The sequence below is a fragment of the Scyliorhinus torazame genome, chromosome 28 (genome assembly GCF_047496885.1).
Source record: "Scyliorhinus torazame isolate Kashiwa2021f chromosome 28, sScyTor2.1, whole genome shotgun sequence".
Taxonomy (NCBI): Eukaryota; Metazoa; Chordata; class Chondrichthyes; order Carcharhiniformes; family Scyliorhinidae; genus Scyliorhinus; species Scyliorhinus torazame.
This window is the reverse complement of record NC_092734.1, coordinates 26,937,716-26,963,733: the sequence shown is the minus strand read 5'-3', so window position 1 is coordinate 26,963,733 and position 26,018 is coordinate 26,937,716. Positions and strand designations below refer to the sequence as shown.

Here is a 26,018-nt window from a genome sequence, read left to right as displayed (position 1 = left end):
AGAACGTGCAGACTCCGCACAGACAGTGACCCAAGCCGGAATCGAACCTGGGACCCTGGAGCTGTGAAGCAATTGTGCTATCCACAATGCTACTATGCTGCGTCTATGTCACAACAGCTGTGTACAAACGAGAACCTGGCGATCTCAGCTTGAAGGGGATATCGGAGGTGGGCGCTCAGGTCGTCATCTCCTTCCAGGGTGCCCACTGCAGGGGGGGCACTGGAGAGGTTGGACGGGGCGGGAGACCCAGATAAGCACAACTTTGGGCTGGAGGAGAGGCTTTCAGTTCTGGCATCTTGGGGTGGGATCGCTGGCAGGCTTTGGCGGGCCTTCATGGTGGTGAGCCTCGAGGTTTAAAGGGGTCTGGCGGCGGGTTTGCAGGCGACGCTCCCCACGCCCTCCTTGCTGGGCTTGTGGCGATATCATCGCTGAGGGATTGTCCTGCCAGAGTGGCAGCTGGAAAGTGGATCGGAGCAGGGGAATCCGCAGGGTCAGCACAGGAGGCAACGATGGGGTCCCATCAGATGCCCGACTGCATGGGCAAAATGGAGGACTCGGACAAGGGGCGGTTTCCAGCCTCATGAGGTCTGAAGACCCTCACACAGGGGAAAGGCGACTGCAGTGAGAATGAACCCCAGTCCCACGTTGTGTAGCTCACTCTGACTTGTCTTCAGTGCACCTCAGGGGCTTAGAGTAAACACTGCCTTCCCAGTGACACAACACATCGCAAGAATAAATATACCAGGGCCAGAATTCTCCAGCCATTGCCATTCTCTGTTCCTGCCGGTGGTGCACCCCCGCCCATGGTTTTCCCAGCGGCGTGGGGTGGCTTCAATAGAAAATCCCATTGACCAGCAGCTGGAGTGTAGACGCCAAGAAACACGTGACAGGGGAACCAGAAAATCCCGCGTCATATTTTGAAAAATGCGTTTGTGTTTCAACTTTTTAGCATTTGCGAACTTTGTCTGCTTATTTTGTTAAATTCAGACAATACGCCAACAATTCTTATGTCGCAGAGATATGAAAAGATAACGTTATTTCGTGGCTGCCATTTGAAATGACTGACATAAATTACAATGAAACATAGTGGCATAATTGGAGACATATCTGAAGAAGAACTACCATTGAAATATTTAATATTCTCTATTGAAGGATCGGATTATTCCTTACTTACACTTTGCCTCCAGCTACCATGGATGAAAAATTAATTTCACTCGAAAGAGTCTCTGATCCGTCAATAGAGGGTGAGACTTTTTAATTTATTTAAAACAATTATATTCCAGATGTGCCTCACGCAAATACTGAGACTGATCTATCTTCCCCTTAATTTCTTTTGTTCTGCAAAGTAATAAATCAAGTCGCGGGCCGAACAGTTTGGCTACGAAACCAGCTATTGAAGATGCTGCTCGATGTTGTATATTGGGATCGCCTTAATCAAAATTCCAAGTGGGTGTCCTCTGAGTCTCTTTCTACTCTTAAAACTATTCTCTCCTGAGCTAAATGTTCTTTTTAAAAATATATATATATTTGTTTCTATCAGAGATCAGGAGAAAATGTTCACGTCACTGGGGCCTGACTGGTTTTTGCTCTTTGTGCAACCTCACCTTCACCCGACCACCGTGATCCTGGGCACCAGACTGGTTCTTCAGTTCCTCTACAACCCAGTGCTGTTGACCAAGTTCCGAGATGGCATGGTGGGGAACGTATGGCTGGAAAACAACACAGCGGATTGTAATATCTTAATGGGTATGGTGTTGATGTATTGTTACGGATGCCTGGTTGGCGCTCAGCAGTGCTTAAGATTCTGAAACAAAGCCACAACCTTGTTTTAAAATGGTGCGAAAAGATCGATTTGTTCCAGGAGCAATAAAACTTGGAAAGGACTCTGAGAGATAGGATTTATGATTATTTAGAAAAACATAGTTTGATTAAAGATAATCTTTGTGCGGGGCACGTCATGCCTCACGAGCTTCATTGAATTCTTTCAGGATGTGACAAGACACATTGATGAAGTTCGGGCAGTGGATGTGCTGGATATGGATTTCAGTAAGGCATTTGATAAGGTTCCCCATGGTAGGCTCATTCGTAAAGTTGGGGGGTATGGGATACAGGGAAATTTGGCTGTCTGGATACAGAATTGGCTGGCCGAAAGAAAACAGCGAGTGGTAGTGGATGGAAAGTATTCCGCCTGGAGGTCGGTGACCAGCGGTGTCCCACAGGGATCTATTCTGGGACCTTTGCTCTTTGTGGTTTTTATAAATGACTTGGATGAGGAAGTGGAAGGGTGGGTTAGTAAGTTTGCTGATGACACGACGGTTGGTGGAGTTGTGGATAGTGTTGAGGGCTGTTCCAGGTTACAACAGGACATTGACAGGATGCAGAGCTGGGCTGAGAAGTGGCAGATGGAGTTCAACCTTGATAAATGTGAAGTGATTCATTTTGGAAGGCGAATTTGAATGCTGAATATTCTTGGAAGTGTGGAGGAACAGAGGGATCTTGGGGTCCACGTACATAGATCGGTCAAAGTTGCCACCCAGGTTGATAGGGTTGTTAAGAAGGCGTATGGTGTGTTGGCTTTCATTAACGGGGATTGAGTTGAAGAGTCACGAGGTTTTGCTGCAGCGTTATAAAACTTTAGTTAGACCACACTTGGAATATCGAGTCCAGATCTGGTTGCCTCATTATAAGAAGGATGTGGATGCTTTGGAGAGGGTGCAGAAGAGATTTATCAGGGTGCTGCCTGGACTGGAGGGCATGTCTTATGAAGAAAGATTGAGGGAGCTAGGGCTGTTCTCACTGGAGCGAAGAAGGCAGAGAGGTGACTTGATAGAGGTGTACAAGGTGATGAGAGGCATGGATAGAGTGGATAGCTAGAGACTTTTCCCCAGGGTGGAAATGGCTGTCACGAGGGGACATAATTTTAAGGTGATTGAAAGAAGGTATAGGGGAGATGTCAGAGGTAGGTTCTTTACACTGAGAGTGGTGGGTGCGTGGAATGCACTGCCAGCAGAGGTGGTGGAGTCAGACATTTAGAGACTCTTGGATAGGCTCATGGACAGCAGTAAATTGAAGGGGTGTAGGTTAGGTTGATCTTAGATAAGAACATTGTGGGCCAAAGGGCCTGTACTGTGCTGTACTGTAAAACAAGAAATGGTGCTTGTTTTTGTTAACAAATAAATTTTATTAAATCAAAAGAAAAGAAAACAATATTCAAACTTTTAATCTTCAACCCTAACAATAATAGATTACATGCAGTCTTAGACAACATTAGTCACCTGGCGATAGGGATAACATCATTGCAATGTTTAATTTTGACGCCTTCCTGTAAATGTACATGTAACCCGTAACGTGTAAAAGCAAACTGAAATGATCAAATTTGTTAAGCTGTACTTAGAAAAATCTTTATAGATTGGCAGCAGAACACCAAAAGAAATCCTTACCATTTGCTCTTTGCTTACAGACAACATCAAGTCGCGGCCCCAGGCCTGTAGCCAAATGGCGCATTTAATTCCTGGATTTGAAATGATGCAAATGTTTCTGAGCCATCATATCGCCATACCTGAGCTCTACTTTCTCCTGGCTGCATTGGTCTTACAGACCCCAATTAATGAGATGCCAGAGGACTCCAAGGTAAAGCATCTCCCTATCTTTGCAGCTCTTGTTGTGTTGTGCTGCAATCGTGAGATTGGTGTACTTTAAGTATTTAACGTGGGGGCTGTGACTGAGAATCAACAGCGGAATTTTGACAGGACGAGGGAGTAATTAATTTATTTTATATATTCATAGCCCTTCGGGTATCCAAAGCAGTGAGGTATTTTTGAAGTGTGCGTCACTCTTGTAATGCAGGAAACATGGCAATTTTCACACACAACGTTGGCAAGAACAGCGAGGGAATAAATCACCAGATGGTCTGTTTTAGTGATGTTGGCTGAGAGAGACAAACGTTGGCCAGTATTTCCCCTGTTCATCTTTGAATAGTGCCATGAGATCTTATACATCCACGCCGAACAGGCAAACATGGGTTTACATATGGATTAGGAGCAGGAGTCGGCCACTCGGCCCCTCGAACCTGCTCTCCCATTCAATAAGATCATGGCCGATATGATTGCAACCCCAGCCCCACATTCCCGCTCCCTCTTGTTAATCAAGAATCTAGCGAGCTCTGCCTGAAAAATATTCAAAGACTCTGCTTCCGCTGCCTTTTGAGGAAGGGAGTATTTTTAAATACCTGAGGTCCAATAACTACAGTCACCAGGTTTGTAAATTTAAGCACAATTAACTTTTTATTATTATCAGTAACTACAAGTAAATAGCAAAAAAATATAACTGGTTAGCTACCATCTAAGCTCTAACCCTCACTATTTAACTTGCCCACCCTCTATATACACACACACACAGCCAAACAAACACAGAAGGGAAAGAGGGGTGTAAATTAATGAAGAAAGTAAAAGATGGACATCTTCCAGTTAGTTTCTGCTTTAGTTTAGGCTTCCAGATAGATGTTATCTTTTCTTTCATCTTGTAATGGGTTTCACTGTTGACGCACAGAAATAGCAGACGGCCAACATTCGAGAGAGAGAGAAACAGCTTCTTCTGAGTTTAGAAGCTTCTGCTTTCAGATAGTAGGTAGCAGAGCTGAGAGAGAGAGAGAGAGAGGTGTTTCCACCTTGAAGGTCCACAGGCTCCTCTTGGGTTCTCTCTGGAGAAACTCCGCCTAACAGGAGCCAATCGGTGTCAGTTGCCAGGCAGAATAGTGTTCCTGGACAATCCATTGGCCACCAGCAAACCAACTGAAACAAACCCCTCCAATCTCTTGGGTGCCAATCAGTCTGGGTTCTTCTTCCCAAAAGATAAAGACAAAATAAAAGAAATAGGAACAAGAGAATCATCAGGAAAGGCCCTAACAACCTGTGCTGGGAGAGAAAATTTCTCCTCATCTCCATCTTTAATGAGCAACCCCTTATTTTCTTAACAGTGACCCAGAAGTTATAGCGTCCCCGTATCATCTGAAAGATGGCATCTCTACACAAAACTACATTCTATTTACACCGAAGAAACTAAAAGCAAAACCTTATGGCCCATCGAACAAAGGGCAGTATTTTCTAGCCCTTCCAAAGGCGACCGCCCCCCCCCCCCCCCCCCACTCCGCCCCCCTCCACCACTCCATGGCAGGGTCCCCGGTGGCAGGAAGGGTGAGCCACACAAAACACTGTAGTCATCAGCAAGACCGGAAGATCCCACCCACAGCCAATGACGAGCCACCTCTGCCACCCCAAATTTTTTCGGAGGAATCCTTGTACTATTGTACAGCGACAGACATGACCTCACTGCTCTTCCTTCCAACAAAACCCATCCAAAATAATTTTTTGCCAGTAGTCTCCTGTTATTCCAGCTCTAGAAGATCAGTAAATACATCTATTTGCACCTTGTCTATCAATGATAGATTTGATGGGTTTCTCCTGCTATTGTTCGTCAATCCTGCTGCTGTCTGATGGCCAGAGTGAGTTCCACCTTTCCATCTCAGCACTCTTTAGTTGTCCTGGCGTTATTGTCCTGGACGAGATCCGCCATTTGCTCTGACCCTGTTGGACATTCTGCTTGGCGTACCGTCAAGGCGGCGTTCCAACAGGGTCAGAGCAAATGGCGGATCTCGTCCGGGACAATAACGCCAGGACAACTAAAGAGTGCTGAGATGGAAAGGTGGAACTCACTCTGGCCATCAGACAGTGCAAGGGATTTCAGTGGGAGTTTGAGCACCAGTCTGCGCAATCGAAAAGATGTCCCCAGCGCAACCCGAGGGACGTGGCGAGTAATCAGGTGTAAGAGCAGCGAGTGGCAGCTGGAAACTGTGCAGAATGAGATCAGTGACCGTGTATAATCACTGAATGGGACTTGCATGGAGCAGAACAATAATGTGCTTCACAGCAGGGTATAACAAGGCGTGCTTATATCTTCTGCAGTGACATGCGCATAATTCTATAATTGGCATGTACAATGTAAAAAGGCCTGATAAAGATAAAATCAGGCGAATCAAGATTTGGTTTGGATCCTTTATTTTGTTAATCTACCTGGTTGAGAACAGTTTGAAAAAAAGGTCCTAAGAATATTCCCAATCAAAGTTCTGTCCAAATATATACATGAAAATGCGCTAAGGTCATAGAATTACTACAGTGCAGGAGGAGGCCATTCGGCCCATTGAGTCTGCACCGAACCTCTGGAAGAGCATCCTACCTAGGACCACTCTCCCACCCAGAACCGCATAACCCCACCTAACCTTTGAATACTAAGGGGCAATTTATCACGGCCAATCCACATAACCTGCACTTCTTTGGCCTGTGGGAGGAAACCGGAGCACCCGGAGGAAACCCACGCAGACACAGGAAGAACGTGCAGACTCCACACCGACAGTCACCCAAGGTCAGAATCAAATCCGGGTGCCTGACGCTGTGAGGCAGCAGTGCTAACCACTGTGCCGCCCCAAGGTGTTTAACCAATTGAGTGGGAACTATGGGGAAAGAACAAAGAGAATTCCAGATCACCTCCATGCCATGGCTGCCTTTAATGTGACAATTTTGCTTTGTTCCTGACCTGCAAAATTTAATAGGCCCACAGTTTAAAAAAAAAGTCAATCTCACCCATAGTGCACAAAAGGAGGAATGTTAGATATTTTGATTTACAGATGACGGTATGCACTTGGTGAGGATACACTGATCAGGTTTCTAAAAGCATGAATTGTTCTATCCCTCCTAGATGGACCTTGACACGATGATTACTTGGCTTCTCGAACAAGTGAAACGAAAGTCATGTGAAAAGTCCATAATAATCCCAAATGGACTGTGCACTGAAGCTGCGTTGGTTCTGCTGGGGATGGTGAGAGCGACACTAAGCCAGGTGAGACACAATGCAGTGGTACGTTGAAACTTGCTTTCAAAGATTGGGCTGTGAAACAGAAACTATGCTCTTAACTGGCATTGTACCGGTGGAAGTAGATCATCTGTTGCCTTGAAAGGCCTCAAGGGCTTCTTCAACTGATATGAATCTGGTTTGCCAGAATGTGTTCTTTTCGACAACCGGGGGGGGGGGCGGGGGGAGAACGTCATGAGTAAGCTGTGCCCAATGTTCTCATTGGTAGTCCCAGTGGGTGGAGGCTTCACAACCACTACGCAACCTCATAGACCTACTCCCAAATCCAAAGGGTCTTAAGTGGTTGCTGTTGTCATTGGTAAGTTACTGAAATGTAACTGCGTTTAAACTTTGAGCGAAAAGTGCCATAAAACATGATACTTATACTTGAAAAAACTCTCACCTGTTGAGTTGTCCAGATACTTAATGGACAATAACTCCCAAAAGCCTAAGTCTTGAATTTTTCTGAGTGATGTTCCAGTCCTGTGCAGTACAACCATTTTTAAGAACTGTTTTAGACAAATTCACAAATGCAACATGGGCACAAGTCGGCAGGGTCAATTGACTTGCAGGCCTATTGTTCCACCGCTACCCTGCTCGAGTAGCCATTCTTTATATCTGAACCTGGACAGGACAGTTTAGTTCTCTCTTCACAGCCAACTCCACACGGGTGCACCTCGTAGAAGGAGTCACTCCAGAGCGATGAGTGTCGGAACTCGGTGGAACTTTTCCTCCCTATTTCAGCAAAGCTGAACCTGACATCGGCCAGTTATATTTTAAACAAAAGTTTTGTATTGGGTTTTTGTACATGATATAAATACAGGTATACACATAGCAAAGCAAAACACAAAGGATCCAGGAAATATGGAACAGGAAAGGGGGTCTTTCCTCTCCTTTCATCTATTTTTTTTCTTTTTGCAGAACATCAAGCTAGAGTGGAGGGGACACCTAGGTGGTGCCCCCGAAAGCTATTTCCGGGTCCTCTGACCGAGGTTGTGGAGGGTTGTTTTTCAAACTGGAGGCCTGTGACCAGCGGTGTGCCTCAGGGATCGGTGCTGGGTCCACTGTTATTTGTGATTTATATTAATGATTTGGATGAGAATGTAGGAGGCATGGTTAGTAATTTTGCAGATGACATCAAGATTAGTGGCATAGTGGATAGTGAAGAAGGTTATATAAGATTGCAACAGGATTTTGACCAATTGGGCCAGTGGGCCGACGAATGGCAGATGGAGTTTAATTTGGATAAATGTGAGGTGATGCATTTTGGTAGATCAATTCAGGGCCGGACCTATTCAGTTAATGGTAGGGAGTTGGGGACAGATACAGAACAAAGAGATCTAGGAATACAGGTTCATAGCTCCTTGAAGGTGGAGTTGCAGGTGGACAGGGTGGTGAAGAAGGCATTCAGCACGCTCGGTTTTATTGGTCAGAATATTGAATACAGGAGTTGGGACATCTTGTTGAAGTTGTATAAGACATTGGTAAGACCACACATGGAATACTGTGTTCAGTTCTGGTCACCCTATTATAGGAAGGATATTGTTAAACTAGAAAGAGTGCAGAAGAGATTTACGAGGATGGTACCAGGTCTTGATGGTCTGAGTTATAAGGAGAGGCTGGATAGGCTGGGACTTTTTTCCCTGGAGTGTAGGAGGCTTAGGGATGAACTTATAGAGGTTTATAAAATAGTGAGGAGCTTCGATAAGGTAGATAGTCGACATCTTTTCCAAAAGGTAGAGGAGTCTAGAACTAGAGGGCATAGGTTTAAGATGGGAGGAGAGAGATGCAAAAGAGACCAGATGGGAAATCTCTTCACACAGAGGGTGGTGAGCATCTGGAATGGGCTGCCAGTGAGCATCTGGAACGGACTGCCAGAGGCAGTGGTAGAGGCGGGTACAGTATTGTCCTTTAAAAAGCAGCTAGACAGTTACATGGGCAGGGTGGGTATAGAGGGATATGGGTCAAATGCGGGCAAGTGGGACTAGCTTACTAATAGAAACTGGGTGGCATGGATCAGCTGGGCCGAAGGACCTGTTTCTATGCTATAAACATCTATGACTCTATGATCCCCTCACTTTCCTCTCTTATATCTTGTCTTGGCTATTTATCCCTGGCTTCTGGCTACTTATTTATTGATGTGTTGGGCACAAACAGGTCCCTGAACAGTCAGGTGAATGGCTCCCATGGTTTGCGGGAGCCATCTTCCGACGCATGGATGGTGAATTTGATTTTCTCCATTTGGAGAAACTCCGACAGGTCGGACAGCCAGTCTACAGCTTTGGGTGGTGCTGCTGATCGCCAGCCGACCAGGATTCTATGGCGGGCAATCAGGGAGGCAAAGTCTAGGGCATCCGCCCTCCTCATCGACCAGTTGTTGCCTAATCAGTTAGTCACGTAAAACAGGGCCTCAAACCTTAACCATTGTGTGGCTGAGCACCATGTGGGCTGATGTCTCTCGCCTTTCGATGCTCAAGTTGACTGAATGAGCCATAATTTCTGGAAGATTGTCATCTCTAATGTGTAATGTATCAACCTTTACATAAAGAAGATCTCATAAAATTATTTATGGCCAACTGGTTAGATTATTTTAAACTGGCGGAATCATTTTGGAGAATCAGTATTTTCAACAAATCACAGCTATGATTAAGGAGGGCATGATGTAGGATTCGAGCACTGAGGCAATATGGGTAGAGCTAAGAAATAGGAAGGGTGCACTAACATTGCTGGGACTTTACTACAGGCCTCCCAAAAGCGAGCGTGAAGTAGAGGTACAAAGATGCAGACAGATTATAGAAAAATGTAGGAGCAATAGGGTGGTCGTGATGGGAGATTTTAAATTCCCCAACATTGAATGGGACTCATGTAGTGTTGGAGGCGTGGATGGAGCAGAATTTGTAAGGAGCATCCAGGAGAGTTTTTTAGAGCAGTATGTAAATAGTCCAACTTGGGAAGGGGCCATACTGGACCTGGTATTGGGGAATGATCCCGGCCAGGTGGTTAAAGTTTGTCGGTGATTACTTTGGGAATAGCGATCACAATTCCGTAAGTTTTAGAATAGTCACGGACAAAAAGGAAGAGTGCTAAATTGGGGAAAGGTCAAGTATAACAAAATTCGGCAGGAGCTAGGGAATGTGGATTGGGAGCAGCTCTTCAAGGGTAAATCCACATTTGAAATGTGGGAGTCTTTTAAGGAAAGGTTGATTAGAGTGCAGGACAGACAGGTCCCTGTGAAAATGAGGGATAGAAATGGCAAGATGAGGGAACCATGGATGACGGGTGGAATTGTGAGACTAGCTAAGATGAAAAAGGAAGCATACATAAGATCTAGGCGACTTAAATCGCCTTAAATGAACCTTTGGAGGAATATCGGGAAAGTAGGACAAATGTCAAATGCGCAACAAAGAGGGCTAAAAGGGGTCATGAAATATCTTTGGCTAACAGGGTTAAGGAAAATCCCAAAGCCTTTTATTCGTATATAAGGAGCAAGCGGGTAACTAGAGAAAGGATTGGCCCACTCAAAGACAAAAGAGGGAATTTATGCGTGGAGTCAGAGGAAATGGGTGAGATTCTTAATGAGTACTTTGCATCGGTATTCACCAAGGAGTGGGACATGACGGATGTTGAGGCTAAGGATGGATGTTTAAATACTCTAGGTCAAGTCGGCATAAGGAAGGGGGAAGTTTTGGGTATTCTAAAAGGCATTAAGGTGGACAAGTCCCCAGGTCCGGATGGGATCTATCCCAGATTACTGAGGGAAGCGAGGGAAGAAATAGCTGGGGCCTTAACAGATATCTTTGCAGCATCCTTGAGCATGGGTGAGGTCCCGGAGGACTGGAGAATTGCTAATGTTGTCCCTTTGTTTAAGAAGGGTAGCAGGGATAATCCAGGAAATTATAGACCTGTGAGCTTGACGTCAGTGGTAGGCAAACTGTTGGAGAAGATACTGAGGGATAGGATCTATTCACATATGGAAGAAAATAGACTAATCAGTGATAGGCAGCATGGTTTTGTGCAGGGAAGGTCATGTCTTACAAACCTAATAGAATTCTTTGAGGAAGTGACAACGTTAATTGATGAGGGAAGGGCTGTAGATGTCATATACCTGGACTTCAGTAAGGAGTTTGATAAAGTTTCCCACGGCAGGTTGATGTTAAAAAGTGAAGTCGTATGGGGTTCAGGGTGTACTAGCTAGATGGATAAAGAACTGGCTGGGCAACAGGAGACAGAGTAGTGGTGGAAGGGAGTGTCTTAAAATGGAGAAAGGTGACTAGTGGTGTTCCACAGGGATCCGTGCTCGGACCACTGTTGTTGGTGAAATACATAAATGATCTGGACGAAGGTATACGTGGTCTGATTAGCAAGTTTGCAGATGATACTAAGATTGGTGGAGTTGCAGATAGTGAGGAGGACTGTCAGAGAATACAGCAAAATATAAATAGATTGGAGAGTTGGGCAGAGAAATGGCAGATGGAGTTCAATCCAGGCAAATGCGTGGTGATGCATTTTGGAAGATCTAATCCAAGAGCGGACTATACGGTCAATGGAAGAGTCCTGGGGAAAATTGATGTACAGAGAGATCTGGGAGTTCAGGTCCATTGTACCCTGAAGGTAGCAACGCAGGTCGATAGAGTGGTCAAGAAGGCATACAGCATGCTTGCCTTCATCGGACGGGGTATTGAGTACAAGAATCGGCAGGTCATGTTACAGTTGTATAGGACTTTGGTTAGGCCACATTTGGAATACTGCGTGCAGTTCTGGTCGCCACATTACCAGAAGGATGTGGATGCTTTAGAGAGGGCGCAGAGGAGGTTCACCAGGATGTTGCCTGGTCTGGAGGGCAATAGCTATGAAGAAAGGTTGAGTAGATTAGGATTGTTTTCGTTGGAAAGATGGAGGTTGAGGGTGGACCTGATTGAGGTCTGCAAAATTATGAGAGGTATGGACAGGGTGGATAGCAACAAGCTTTTTCCAAGAGTGGGGATGTCAATTATAAGGATTCACGATTTCAAGGTGAGAGGGGAAAGTTTAAGGGAGATGTGCGTGGAAAGTTTTTTACGCAGAGGGTGGTGGGTGCCTGGAACGCTTTGCCAGTGGAGGTGGTAGAGGCGGGCACGATAGCATCATTTAAGATGCATCTAGACAGATATATGAACGGGCGGGGAACAGAGTGAAGTAGATCCTTGGAAAATAGGTGACAGGTTTAGATAAAGGATCTGGATCGGCGCAGGCTTGGAGGGCCGAAGGGCCTGTTCCTGTGCTGTAATTTTCTTTGTTCTTTGTTCCTGACAATGATCGGAAGATAAGCAGCGAAATTCTCCGTTGGCAGGATCCTCCGGTTTGCGGGCAGCGCACCCATGCCCGCCGGTTTCCCGATGGCGTGGAGTGGCGACAACGGGAAACCCCATTGGCTGCAGCGGGAATGGAGAATCCCGCTGCTGGCGGGGGCGCGCCGTGCCGGAAAACGGGTCTGGTGGCTGGAGAATCCTGCCCAAGGATTATATTTACTCCTTGAATTATCGCTTGGTCTTTCTCTCCTCCGTTCCCGCGGTTAGGGCTGTGCCACCACAGTTGCATTTCCAAATCCTTCCGAAACTGTTTCTCGGAAGCTTTGTTTGATTGCCGCTTTCCATTCTCAGCACTTATTTAGGGTAGGGAGTGTTGAAGCTCATGACCTGAAATTGAGATATTCACGACCTGAATCTGATGCCATTTTGGAATCAAGCCCAAGTGGCCTGACCAGGGCCGGAATTCTCCGGCCATTGGGATTCTCTGTTCCCGCCGGCAGAGCATCCCCTCCCGCGGGTGTCCCGGCAGTGTGGGGTGGCTTCGATGGGAAACCCCATCGACAAGAAGAGAATCCCGCCACCGGAGAACGGGGCGCTGCCAAGAAACACGCGGCTGGGAGACTGGAAAATCCCGCCTCAGAGGAATATATAAGCTTGGTTCACTCCTAGTTTCACTCCTTAGGGCGTTTCTTGGGAAATCAAAATTTTGTCCCTGACTGGCAACTCTTTAGAATAATCTCCAATTGAGAGATTTTAGGCACAATCTGAGTCACGCAAATTTGAATCTAGTAACCTAAAGAAATGACTTGGCACTTCAAGCACCTTCAAAGCATTTGTTACTCTGACTGTATCTTATGTGGGTGGCACGGTAGCACAGTTGCTTCACAGCGCAAGGGTCCCAGGTTCGATTCCTGGCTGGGCCACTGAATGTGCGGAGTCTGCACGTTCTCCCCGTGTCTGCGTGGGTTTCCGCCGGGTGCTCCGGGTTCCTCCCACAAGTCCCGAAGACGTGCTTGTTAGGTTATTTGGACATTCTGAATTCTCCCTCCGTGTACCCGAACAGGCGCCGGAGTGTGGCGACGAGGGGCTTTTCACAGTAACTTCATTGCAGTGTTAATGTAAGCCGACTTGTGACAATAAAAGATTATTAAATAACTTATTATGTGTACTCCAAGTTGACAACGTTGGAGAATAAAGGTCAGTTTTATTACTCATTAACTTCTTTTTTTATTCGTTCATGGGATCTGAGCTTTGTTGGCTGGGCCAGCATTGATTGGCTATCCCTAATTGCCCTTGAACAGAATGGCCTGTTTGACCATTTCAAAGGGCATTGTCAGAGTCAACCACATTGCTGTGGATCTGGAGTCACATGTAGGCCAGACCAGGTAAGGATGGCAGATTTCCTTCACAAAAAGAGATTAGTGAACCAGGTGGGTTTTTACAAAAATCGACAATGGCTCACAGTCATTATATTAGACTTTCAATTCCAGATTCTTACGGAATTCAAATTTCACCATCTGCCGAGGTGGGATTTGAACCCAGGACTCCAGAGCGTCACTCTGGGTTTCTGGATTATTAGTCCAGTGACAATTCCACTGTGCCACCACCTCCCGTGTGGATCAAAGGATCAACATTTTGTGCCTCATGTCTGATGAAATGGACTTCAAAATAAACAAATCATGAGTGATTTCTGAAAGTTAACCCCTTCAATGAGATAAAAATGTAATTCCACAGGTGTTAGTTAAGCAAGAATTAAAAACTATCATCATATTGAACTTATTTATTTGGGAAATAATTTATGCTTAATTTTATTGGTGTGAGGGGTAGTTTGTTCCTCCCTAGCTTTGCGCAGGTGAAGGAGACACAGCCTGAGTGAGTGAGACACAGCCAGAGTGGGAATTGGAACTTGGTAAGTTGGGCAGTGTGGTAATTAAAGAGGTAAAAGGTAAGTGGTGAATTCAAATCATCAAAACTGTTTTTCAGTTTTTTCAGTTAAAAGATCAGTGTCTAGCTCAGTGTCTGATTGACTGAAGCTGCCCCCACCCTAATTGCTGAGAGGCAGTTATCTGTCAGTCACCTGAGGCCTGTTTAGTGGCACAAGGGTGTACATTAATCTGTTTGAAGCTTAAATAGTGTGACTCATCTTGTTTAGCTGAGTTCTGTATAAAAGGCAGACAGAAAGCGCACTCAGTAAACTTTGCGCAGGTGAAGGAGACACAGCCTGAGTGAGTGAGACACAGCCAGAGTGGGAATTGGAACTTGGTAATTTGGGCAGTGTGATAATTTGGCGCGGAGTGGGAGGAGGTGCTGTTTCCCCTTTTGTTCTGTTTCCTTCGTTTGGCTTTGTAACTGGTAATCAGAACTGAAAAGTGACATCACAGGAAAACTGTGAACTGATTGGCTGATAGGGAATCTGCACTAAATTTAAAAATTAAACATTGTTAAACTAATTAAATATAATTAATTACTGAATCATAATTTAGAGGGGTATCTAAGCCAGTGATCGGAGAGTACTGTATTTAGTATTTACATTTGAAGTAGAAATCTAGTGCTAGGAAACATATAGTTAACAGTAACTTAAAAAAACATTTTTTTGTTTAAATTTAATTTACTAATTAATTAACTCAATGTCAGTTAGAGGGGTGCAGTGCTCTGACTGTGAGGTGTGGCAGGTCTGGGAGGCTTCCAGCGTCCCGTATGGCTACATCTGCAGAAAGTGCACCCAACTGGGGCTCCTCACAGACCGCATGGTTCGGTTGGAGCAGCAGTTGAATGCACTTAAGAGCATGCAGGTGGTGGAAAGCGTCATAGATAACAGTTACATAAATGTGGTCACACCCAAGATGCAGGCAGAGAAATGGGTGACCACCAGAAAGGGCAGGCAGTCAGTGCAGGAATCTCCTGTGGTTGTCCCCCTCTCGAACAGGTATACCCCTTTGGATACTGTCAGGGGGAATAGCCTATCAGGGGAAAACAGCAGCAGCCAGAGCAGTGACACCATGGCTGGCTCTGATGTTCAGCAGGGAGGATCAAAGCGCAGAAGAGCAATAGTCATAGGGGACTCTATAGTCAGGGGCACAGATAGGCACTTCTGTGGACGTGAAAGAGACTCCAGGATGGTATGTTGCCTCCATGGTGCCAGGGTCCAGGATGTCTCAGAACGGGTCGCAGGCATCCTGAAGGGGGAGGGCAAACTGGCAGAGGTCGTGGTACATATAATTCATAGATCATAGAATTTACAGTGCAGAAGGAAGCCATTCGGCCCATCGAGTCTGCACCGGCTCTTGGAAAGAGCACCCTACCCAAGGTCAACACCTCCACCCTATCCCCATAACCCAACCCAACACTAAGGACAATTTTGGACACTAAGGGCAATTTATCATGGCCAATCCACCTAACCTGCACATCTTTGGACTGTGGGAGGAAACCGGAGCACGTGGAGGAAACCCACGCACACACGGGGAGGATGTGCAGACTACACACAGACAGTGACCCAAGCCGGAATCGAACCTGGGACCCTGAAGCTGTGAAGCAATTGTGCTATCAACAATGCTACCGTGCTGCCCATATTGGTACTAACGACATAGGGAGGAAGGGGGATGAGGTCCTGCAGCAGGAGTTCAGGGAGCTAGGTAGAAAGTTAAAAGACAGGACCTCAAGAGTTGTAATCTCGGGTTTACTCCAGGTGCCACGTGCCAGTGAGGCTAGAAATAGGAAGATAGAGCAGCTATAAACGTGGCTAAACAGCTGGTGCAGTAGGGAGGGTTTCAGTTATCTGGACCACTGAGAGCTCTTCCGGGGCAGGTGTGACCTGTATAAGAAGGACGGGTTGCATCTAAACTGGAGAGGCATAAATATCCTGGCTGCGAGGTTTGCTAGTGTCACACGGAAGGGTTTAAACTAGTATGGCAGGGGGGCGCGTACCTGAACAATAGGTCAGAAGGTGAAAAAATTGAGGGAGAACTAGGAAATAGGGCCACTATGGCTCTGAGGAAGAGCAGACAGGGAGATGTTGCTGAAAACAGCGGGACGGGTGGCCTGAAGTGTATTTGTTTTAATGCAAGGAGCATTACGGGTAAGGCAGATGAACTTAGAGCTTGGATTAGTACTTGGAACTATGATGTTGTTGCCATTACAGAAACCTGGTTGAGGGAAGGACAGGATTGGCAACCAAACATTCCAGGATTTAGATGTTTCAGGCGGGATAGAGGGGGATGTAAAAGGGGTGGCGGAGTTGCGCTACTGGTTCGGTAGAATATCAAATCTGTACTGCGGGAGGACACCTCAGAGGGCAGCGAGGCTATATGGGTAGAGATCAGGAATAAGAAGGGCGCAGTCATAATGTTGGGGGTTTACTACAGGCCTCCCAACAGCCAGCGGGAGATAGAGGAGCAGATAGGTAGACAGATTTTGGAAAGGAGTAAAAGCAACAGGGTTGTTATAGAACATAGAACATAGAAAATACAGCACAGAACAGGCCCTTCGGCCCACGATGTTGTGCCGAACCTTTGTCCTAGATTAATCATAGATTATCATTGAATCTACAGTGCAGAAGGAGGCCATTTGGCCCCCTGAGTCTGCACCAGCTCTTGGAAAGAGCACCCTACCCAAACTCAACACCTCCACCCAACACCAAGGGCAATTTGGACATTAAGGGCAATTTATCATTGGCCAATTCACCTAACCCGCACATCTTTGGACTGTGGGAGGAAACCGGAGCACCCGGAGGAAACCCACGCAGACACGGGGAGGACGTGCAGACTCCGCACAGACAATGACCCAAGCCGGAATCGAACCTGGGACCATGGATCTGTGAAGCAATTGTGCTATCCACAATGCTACCGTGCTGCCCTTAAGAACAAATAAATCTACACTATATCATTTTCCCGTAATCCATGTACCTATCCAACAGCTGCTTGAAGGTCACTAATGTTTCCGACTCAACTACTTCCACAGGCAGTGCATTCCATGCCCCCACTACTCTCTGGGTAGAGAACCTACCTCTGATATCCCTCCTATATCTTCCACCTTTCACCTTAAATTTATGTCCCCTTGTAATGGTGTGTTCCACCTGGGGAAAAAGTCTCTGACTGTCTACTCTATCTATTCCCCTGATCATCTTATAAACCTCTATCAAGTCGCCCCTCATCCTTCTCCGCTCTAATGAGAAAAGGCCTAGCACCCTCAACCTTTCCTCGTAAGACCTACTCTCCATTCCAGGCAACATCCTGGTAAATCTTCTTTGCACCTTTTCCAGAGCTTCCACATCCTTCCTAAAATGAGGCGACCAGAACTGTACACAGTACTCCAAATGTGGCCTTACCAAAGTTTTGTACAGCTGCATCATCACCTCACGGCTCTTAAATTCAATCCCTCTGTTAATGAACGCGAGCACACCATAGGCCTTCTTCACAGCTCTATCCACTTGAGTGGCAACTTTCAAAGATGTATGAACATAGACCCCAAGGTCTCTCTGCTCCTCCACAATGCCAAGAACTCTACTATCCACAACTCCACCAATCTTCGTATCATCTGCAAATTTACTGACCCACCCTTCAACTCCCTCATCCAAGTCATTAATGAAAATCACAAACAGCAGAGGACCCAGAACTGATCCCTGCGGTACACCACTGGTAACTGGGATCCAGGCTGAATATTTGCCATCCACCACCACTCTCTGACTTCTATCGGTTAGCCAGTTCGTTATCCAACTGGCCAAATTTCCCACTATCCCATGCCTCCTTACTTTGTGCAGAAGCCTACCATGGGGAACTTTATCAAATGCCTTACTAAAATCCATGTACACTACATCCACTGCTTTACCTTCATCCACATGCTTGGTCACCTCCTCAAAGAATTCAATAAGATTTGTAAGGCAAGACCTACCCCTCACAAATCCGTGCTGACTATCCCTAATCAAGCAGTGTCTTTCCAGATGCTCAGAAATCCTATCCTTCAGTACCCTTTCCATTACTTTGCCTACCACCGAAGTAAGACTAACTGGCCTGTAATTCCCAGGGTTATCCCTAGTCCCTTTTTTGAACAGGGGCACGACATTCGCCACTCTCCAATCCCCTGGTACCACCCCTGTTGACAGTGAGGACGAAAAGATCATTGCCAACGGCTCTGCAATTTCATCTCTTGCTTCCCATAGAATCCTTGGATATATCTCGTCAGGCCCGGGGGACTTGTCTATCCTCAAGTTTTTCAAAATGCCCAACACATCTTCCTTCCTAACAGGTATTTCCTCGAGCTTACCAATCTGTTTCACACTGTCCTCGCCAACAATATCGCCCCTCTCATTTGTGAATACAGAAGAAAAGTACTCGTTCAAGACCTCTCCTATCTCTTCAGACTCAATACACAATCTCCCGCTACTGTCCTTGATCGGACCTACCCTCGCTCTAGTCATTCTCATATTTCTCACATATGTGTAAAAGGCCTTGGGGTTTTCCTTGATCCTACCCGCCAAAGATTGTTCATGCCCTCTCTTAGCTCTCCTAATCCCTTTCTTCAGTTCCCTCCTGGCTATCTTGTATCCCTCCAATGCCCTGTCTGAACCTTGTTTCCTCAGCCTTACATAAGTCACCTTTTTCCTCTTAACAAGACATTCAACCTCTCTTGTCAACCATGGTTCCCTCACTCGACCATCTCTTCCCTGCCTGACAGGGACATACATATCAAGGACACGTAGCACCTGTTCCTTGAACAAGTTCCACATTTCACTTGTGTCCTTCCCTGCCAGCCTATGTTCCCAACTTATGCACTTCAATTCTTGTCTGACAACATCGTATTTACCCTTCCCCCAATTGTAAACCTTGCCCTGTTGCACGTACCTATCCCTCTCCATTACTAAAGTGAAAGTCACAGAATTGTGGTCACTATCTCCAAAATGCTCCCCCACTAACAAATCTATTACTTGCCCTGGTTCATTACCCAGTACTAAATCCAATATTGCCCCTCCTCTGGTTGGACAATCTACATACTGTGTTAGAAAAGCTTCCTGGACACACTGCACAAACACCACCCCATCCAAACTATTTGATCTAAAGAGTTTCCACTCAATATTTGGGAAGTTAAAGTCGCCCATGACTACTACCCTATGACTTCTGCACCTTTCCAAAATCTGTTTCCCAATCTGTTCCTCCACATCTCTGCTACTATTGGGGGGCCTATAGAAAACTCCTAACAAGGTGACTGCTCCTTTCCTATTTCTGACTTCAACCCATACTACCTCAATAGGGTGATACTCCTCGAACTGCCTTTCTGCAGCTGTTATACTATCTCTAATTAATAATGCCACCCCCCCCACCTCTTTTACCACCCTCCCTAATCTTATTGAAACATCTATAACCAGGGACCTCCAACAACCATTTCTGCCCCTCTTCTATCCAAGTTTCCGTGATGGCCACCACATCGTAGCCCCAAGTACCGATCCATGCCTTAAGTTCACCCACCTTATTCCTGATGCTTCTTGCGTTGAAGTATACACACTTCAACCCATCTCCGTGCCTGGGAGATTTTAACTTCCCCAATATTGACTGGGACTCACTTAGTGCTAGGCGCTTGGATGGGGCAGAGTTTGTAAGGAGCATCCAGGAGGGCTTGTTAAAACAATATAAGATAGTCCATCTAGGGAAGGGGCTGTACTGGACCTGGTATTGGGGAATGAGCCCAGCCAGGTGGTAGTTTCAGTAGGAGAGCATTTTGGGAACAGTGACCACAATTCAGTAAGTTTTAAAGTGCTGGTGGACAAGGATAAGAGTGGTCCTAGGGTGAATGTGCTAAAGTGGGGGAAGGCTAATTATAACAATATTAGGCGGGAACTGAAGAACCTAGATTGGGAGCAGGTGTTTGAGGGTAAATCAACATCTGACATGTGGGAGGCTTTCAAATGTCAGTTGAAAGGAATTCAGGACCGGCATATTCCTGTGAGGAAGAAGGATAAATATGGCAAATTTCACAATCCTTGGATAACGAGGGATATTGTAGGCCTCGTGAAAAAGAAAAAGGAGGCATTTGTCAAGGCCAGAAAGCAGGAAACAGACGACGCCTGTGTGGAATATAAGGAAAGTAGGAAGGAACATAAGCAAGGAGTCAGGAAGGCTAAAAGGGGTCAGGAAAAGTCATTGGCAAATAGGGTTAAGGAAAATCCCAAGGCTTTTTACACGTACATAAAAAGCAAGAGGGTAGCCAGGGAAAGGGTTGGCCCACTGAAGGACAGGGGAGGAAATCTGTGTGGAGCCAGCGGAAATGGGCGAGGTACTAAATGAATACTTTGCATCAGTATTCACCAAAGAGAAGGAATTGGTGGATGTTGAGTCTGGAGAAGGGTGTGTAGATAGCCTGGGTCACATTGAGATCCAAAAAGACGAGGTGTTGGGTGTCTTGAAAAATATTAAGGTGGATAAGTCCCCAGGGCCTGATGGGATCTACCCCAGAATACTGAAGGAGGCAAGAGAGGAAATTGCTGAGGTCTTGACAGAAATCTTTGGATCCTCACTGTCTTCAGGTGATGTCCTGGTGGACTGGAGAATAACCAATGTTGTTCCTTTGTTTAAGAAGGGTAGCAAGGATAATCCAGGGAACTACAGGCCGGTGAACCTTACATCAGTGGTAGGGAAATTACTGGAGTGAATTCTTCGAGACAGGATCTACTCCCATTTGGAAGCAAATGGTCGTAACAGCGAGAGGCAGCACGGTTTTGTGAAGGGGAGGTCCTGTCTCACTAACTTGATCGAGTTTTTCGAGGAGGTCACAAAGATGATTGATGCAGGTAGGGCAGTGGATGTTGTCTATATGGACTTCAGTAAGGCCTTTGACAAAGTCCCTCATGGCAGACTGGTACAAAAGGTGAAGTCACACGGGATCAGAGGTGAGCTGGCATGATGGATACAGAACTGGCTAGGTCATAGAAAGCAGAGAGAAGCAAGGAAGGGTGCTTTTCTGATTGGAGGGCTGTGACTAGTGGAGTTCTGCAGGGATCAGTGCTGGGACCTTTGCTGTTCGTAGTATAGATCAATGATTTGGAGAAAAATGTAACTGGTATGATTAGTAAGTTAGCGGACGACACAAAGGTTGGTGGAATTGCGGATAGCGATGAGGACTGTCAAAGGATACAGCAGGACTTAGATCGTTTGGCGAGATGGCAGATGGAGTTTAATCCGGACAAATATGAGGAAATGCATTTTGGTAGGCCTAATACAGGTAGGGAATATACAGTGAATGGTAGAACCCACAAGAGTATTGACAGTCAGAGAGATCTTTGTGTACAGGTTCACAGGTCACTGAAAGAGGCAACACAAGTGGATAAATTAGTCAAGAAGGCATACGGCATGCTTGCCTTCATTGGCCGGGTCATTGAGTATAAAAATTGGCAAGTCATGTTGCAGCTGCATAGAACCTTAGTTAGGCCACACTTGGAGTATAGTGTTCAATTCTGGTCGCCACACTACTAGAAGGATGTGGAGGCTTTGGAGAGGGTGCAGAAGAGATTTACCAGGATGTTGCCTGGTATGGAGGGCATTAGCTATGAGGAGAGGTTGAATAAACTTGGTTTGTTCCCACGGGAACAAAGGAGGTTGAGGGGCAACCTGATAGAGGTCTACAAAATTATGAGGAGCATAGACAGAGTGGATAGTCAGAGACTTTTTCCCAGGGTAGAGGGGTCAATTACTAGGGGGCACAGGTTTAAGGTGCGAGGGGCAAGGTTTAGAGGAAATGTACGAGGCAAGTTTTTTTTACACAGAGGGTAGTGGGTGCCTGGAACTCGCTGCCGGAGGAGGTGGTGGAAGCAGGGACGATAGTGACATTTAAGGTGCATCTTGACAAATACATGAATAGGATGGGAGTAGAGGGATATGGACACCGGAAGTGTAGAAGATTTAAGTGTAGATGGGCAGCATGGTCGGCACGGGCTTGGAGGGCCGAAGGGCCTGTTCCTGTGCTGTACTTTTCTTTGTTCTTTGCTCTTTTGTCGTATTGTGAAGCAGATTTCCTCCCTCTTCATGGGTGTTCTAATTGCCACGTGAAAAATCTTCAAGACTCCCAAATATAATTTTTATAGACAGCCATAGAGCTTCTGAAACTGTTGAACTCCATGACTGAGACACGCTTCAAATATCTTGCAGGAAAATACTGATCCTGTAAGATATAATGAATCGCTGCTTGACAGGTAGGCACCTCCTCGAGGAACTTGCATTGTTTGAGTAATGTCAGAACACGATTAACTCTGAGTGCTGAGTAACATTTAGTGAGATCTCTGTTTCGTGCAGGGTGAACCTTCAGGAGATACATTTACAAGAACGGCTGGACTTTACTGATTTGATAATCGCTCGGCTGGTCGTCTCTTTATGAGGACTTCTGCTGGCCAGGCTCTTGTCTGTTGGTCTAAAAATAATGCTTTTCACCCTTACAGAAGAAAATTACAATCTTTCTATTGTCAATCAATCCCGTTTGCCTTCCGCATCAAGTTTAATGTCATTTCAGTGCTCGTTCCCCAGGAGATTTTGCGGAAGTATTATTTAAGGATGCCTGGGATTAATTTTGCAGTTGACTTTGTCTTACTCTGCAGTCAGACGATCAACAAAACCAACACTTCATGACACAGGATCTTGCTCTCAAGCTATCAACTCCACATTTCTCGCAGTCAGTTCATTGTCACTGGCCTTCTCAACTTCCCGTATAATTGGAGAATCTCAACTTTGGTCAACAATGTGGTCTTATCTCAGCTACGACACAGACCTTTACTTCCTAACCGAGCTGTTCCTCAGCAGTGTTGTTAACTCTTTACTACCCTCTGAAATGGCTAAATAAGCCAGTCAGCAGTATTCAAGGAGTCACGGGCGGTATTTTCTATTCATTCGCTGGATATGGGGGTCGCTAGTGAGGCCAGCATTTATTACCCCTATCCCTAATTGCCTTTAAGAAGATGGTGAGTCATAGAATCATGGGATCATAGAATCCCAACAGTGCAGAAGAAGGCCATTCGGCCCATCGAGTCTGCGCCGACTCTCTGAAAGAGCACCCTACACAGTCCCGGTCCCCCGCCACATCCCTGTAACCCCACCTAAGCTTTGGACGCTTAGGGGCAATTTATCACGGCCAATCCACCTAACCTGCGCATCTCTGGGCTGTACCGGAGCAGCCGGACGAAACCCACGCAGACGAGGGGAGAAAGGGCAAGCTCAACACAGACAGTCACCTGAGGCCGGAATCGAACCCGGGTTCCTGGTGGTGTGAGGCAACATTGCTAACCACTGTGCCACCATTAACATGATTGAATTGAAAATTATCTCGCTGCTCTGGTAGGATTTGAACTGGTGTCGCTCGGTGATTCGTCCAGGTTTACGGCTATTCCCGACAATTCACTCAACATAGTAAGATGAGAAAAGGCCTTTCGGGCCACTAATGCCTGTTCACCCAACATTCAAGCTCCCCAACTTGACATTTGAATATGACTAATGTTTTATTCCAAGCATTTGTCACCTAATCTATGAAGACTTTGGTCCTGATTGCAGTTTTAAATTTACATTTCACTCATTTGAATCAATGTCCTCTTGGCCCTTACTTTGAGGTGCGTGGATTTTCCTGATCTATGAAACCATTTAATGTCTTCAGTTAGGGCCTCCCTCAACCTTCTCTCTCAATGATGACCTTGTCGATTGTTGTAGAAACCCACATGGGTCACGAATGACCTTTAGGGAACCTGGTCTGGCCTACATGTGACTCCTGACCCACAGCGATGCGGTTGACTCCCACAATCCCCTCTGAAATGGAGGGCGCTAAGGGCTGGGTAATAAATACTGACCCAGCCAGCGATGCTCATGTTCCATAAAATGAATTTTTAAAAACTGTCGACTTGGTTCAAAGCGAACTTGTCTTCACTCTTCATCCATGCTGCATCTGTTATTTCTCTTCCCTGGGCCTTCTCGTGATCTTTGACTTCAGAGGTCAATCATCAATATTTCAGAAGTGTCGCTATGCTGTCATGTCCCAAGGTGCTTATAGCTGATTGTCGTCTAAGTTAATGAAACGGGGCCAGGTGGGAAGGCGGTGATGTAATGGTATTGTCACTGGACTGGTAAGCCAGAGGCCCAGGGTAATTCTCTGGTGAAACTTGAATTACTAGTAAAACGTTGATTGTTGTAAAAGCCCATCTGGTTCACGGACCTCCTTTGGGGAAGGAAATCTGCCGTCCTTACCCGGTCTGGCCTACATGTGCCTCAAGATCCACAGCAATGTGGTTGACTCTTAAATGCCGTCCAAAATGGCCTAGCAAGCCACTCAGTTCAAGGGTAATTAGGGATAGGCAACAAATGATGGACCCACGACACCCCGTCCTGTGAATGAATAACAAGAAAACGATTGCAATGGATCAGTAACCAGGCTGCTATTGTTCTTAGCCCATCTCAGGCACTGACAGCTCCTGGGAGGTCACATACCCCGGCAGTGTGATGCAGTTCTTTTGCCTCGTCTACTACATGATCCCGGATGAACCGCTGTGGATGTCACCAGAGTTCCTTCACGGCCTGGCAGCAGCTGGATTTTCCACGGCTGGATCGCTCGATTGCACGGTACGTCCCGTCGGTGCGGTTTAGCATCCTTGCCACAGTGAACCTCTGGGGGCTTTCTCTCTTCATTGTGAAAATGTTTCCAATTGAACTTCAGAAATATTCCAATTTTCTCCACATTGTCCAGTTAGCAATCACCCGAGGTTTATTGGTTGAGGTAAAAAAAAACCTACGCAAATGTTGCAAACAGTAATCAATTTTAGAAAAGCTTCAGATGCTGGAAGAGACTCGATAACCTGGCATTTTTGGATGGGATTTAATGTTCCCCAACTCCCACCCTGCCAGAGGTATGTTCAGAGGTGGGGCAGGCCTCGTGGGGCAGGAGGGTGCGGGGTGATAAGCCTGCCTTCTCCCCACCTACCCTCTGATGGGCAGCACGGTAGCACAGTGGCTAGCACAATTGCTTCACAGCTCCAGGGTCCCAGGTTCGATTCCCGGCTTGGGTCGCTGTCTGTGCGGAGTCTGCACGTTCTCCCCGTTTCCTCCGGGTGCTCCGGTTTCCTCCCACAGTCCAAAGATGTGCGGGTTAGGTGGATTGGCCATGATAAATTGCCCTTAGTGTCCAAAATTGCCCTTAGTGTTGGGTGGGGTTACTGGGTTATGGGGATTGAGTGGGGGTATGGGCTTGGGTAGGGTGCTCTTTCCAAGAGCCGGTGCAGACTCGATGGGCCAAATGGCCTCCTTCTGCACTGTAAATTCTATGATTAGCCCCTGGACAGGAAGGTTTGCAGCCACCCAAAGGTCTCACCCTGCCACCGCTTGTATTCAGCCAGCAGGGGGCAGGTGTCTCGCCACGTGAGGAGACAACCCAGGGTTTGCCTGCGGCTTTTGGGGGTTAGGGAGAGATGACGGAGTGTTCCTCGTTCAAAGGCACTTTGCCCGATCAGGGGAACCTGGCATCAGGAAGAGGTTTGCCCATATCAAGCCACCCCCTGCTCTAGCTGGTGAACCATCACCATTCCCCTTGCTGGTGCAACCCGCCTAGGCATCCAAATCCCGCTCTCCTACCTATCTGCGGCACATTGCCCTATTGGTTAAGCTCTATTGCAATACCGGTTGTGGCCAAAGCTCCTGGTGGCGCTCCCACTAGGTCAGCAGCTGTTGCGAGAGGGATACTAGAGTGTACCGTGATTGAATCAACATGTGGGAGCTGGGAGCCCCGTGACAGTGTTCCCGCTGCCAGTTCAGAACGTTATTCCGTCGAAACTCCTGTCAATGGGTGTGTCGCCAGATGTTGTTGTGCATGATGATACCC

The 26,018-nt window shown here is 46.5% G+C and overlaps 1 protein-coding gene across 1 annotated transcript in view; it reads left to right on the top strand.

Annotated features, from left to right (window-relative positions):
* wdfy4 (WDFY family member 4) overlaps nucleotides 1-26,018 on the top strand; it is a 307,274-nt gene that overhangs the window by 81,970 nt on the left and 199,286 nt on the right. The window contains exons 27-32 of the mRNA XM_072491727.1: nucleotides 1,153-1,244; nucleotides 1,347-1,446; nucleotides 1,541-1,746; nucleotides 3,461-3,630; nucleotides 6,751-6,891; nucleotides 24,596-24,766. Of these exons, the coding sequence (XP_072347828.1) occupies nucleotides 1,153-1,244; nucleotides 1,347-1,446; nucleotides 1,541-1,746; nucleotides 3,461-3,630; nucleotides 6,751-6,891; nucleotides 24,596-24,766 (880 nt within the window). The remainder of the gene's footprint in view (nucleotides 1-1,152; nucleotides 1,245-1,346; nucleotides 1,447-1,540; nucleotides 1,747-3,460; nucleotides 3,631-6,750; nucleotides 6,892-24,595; nucleotides 24,767-26,018) is intronic.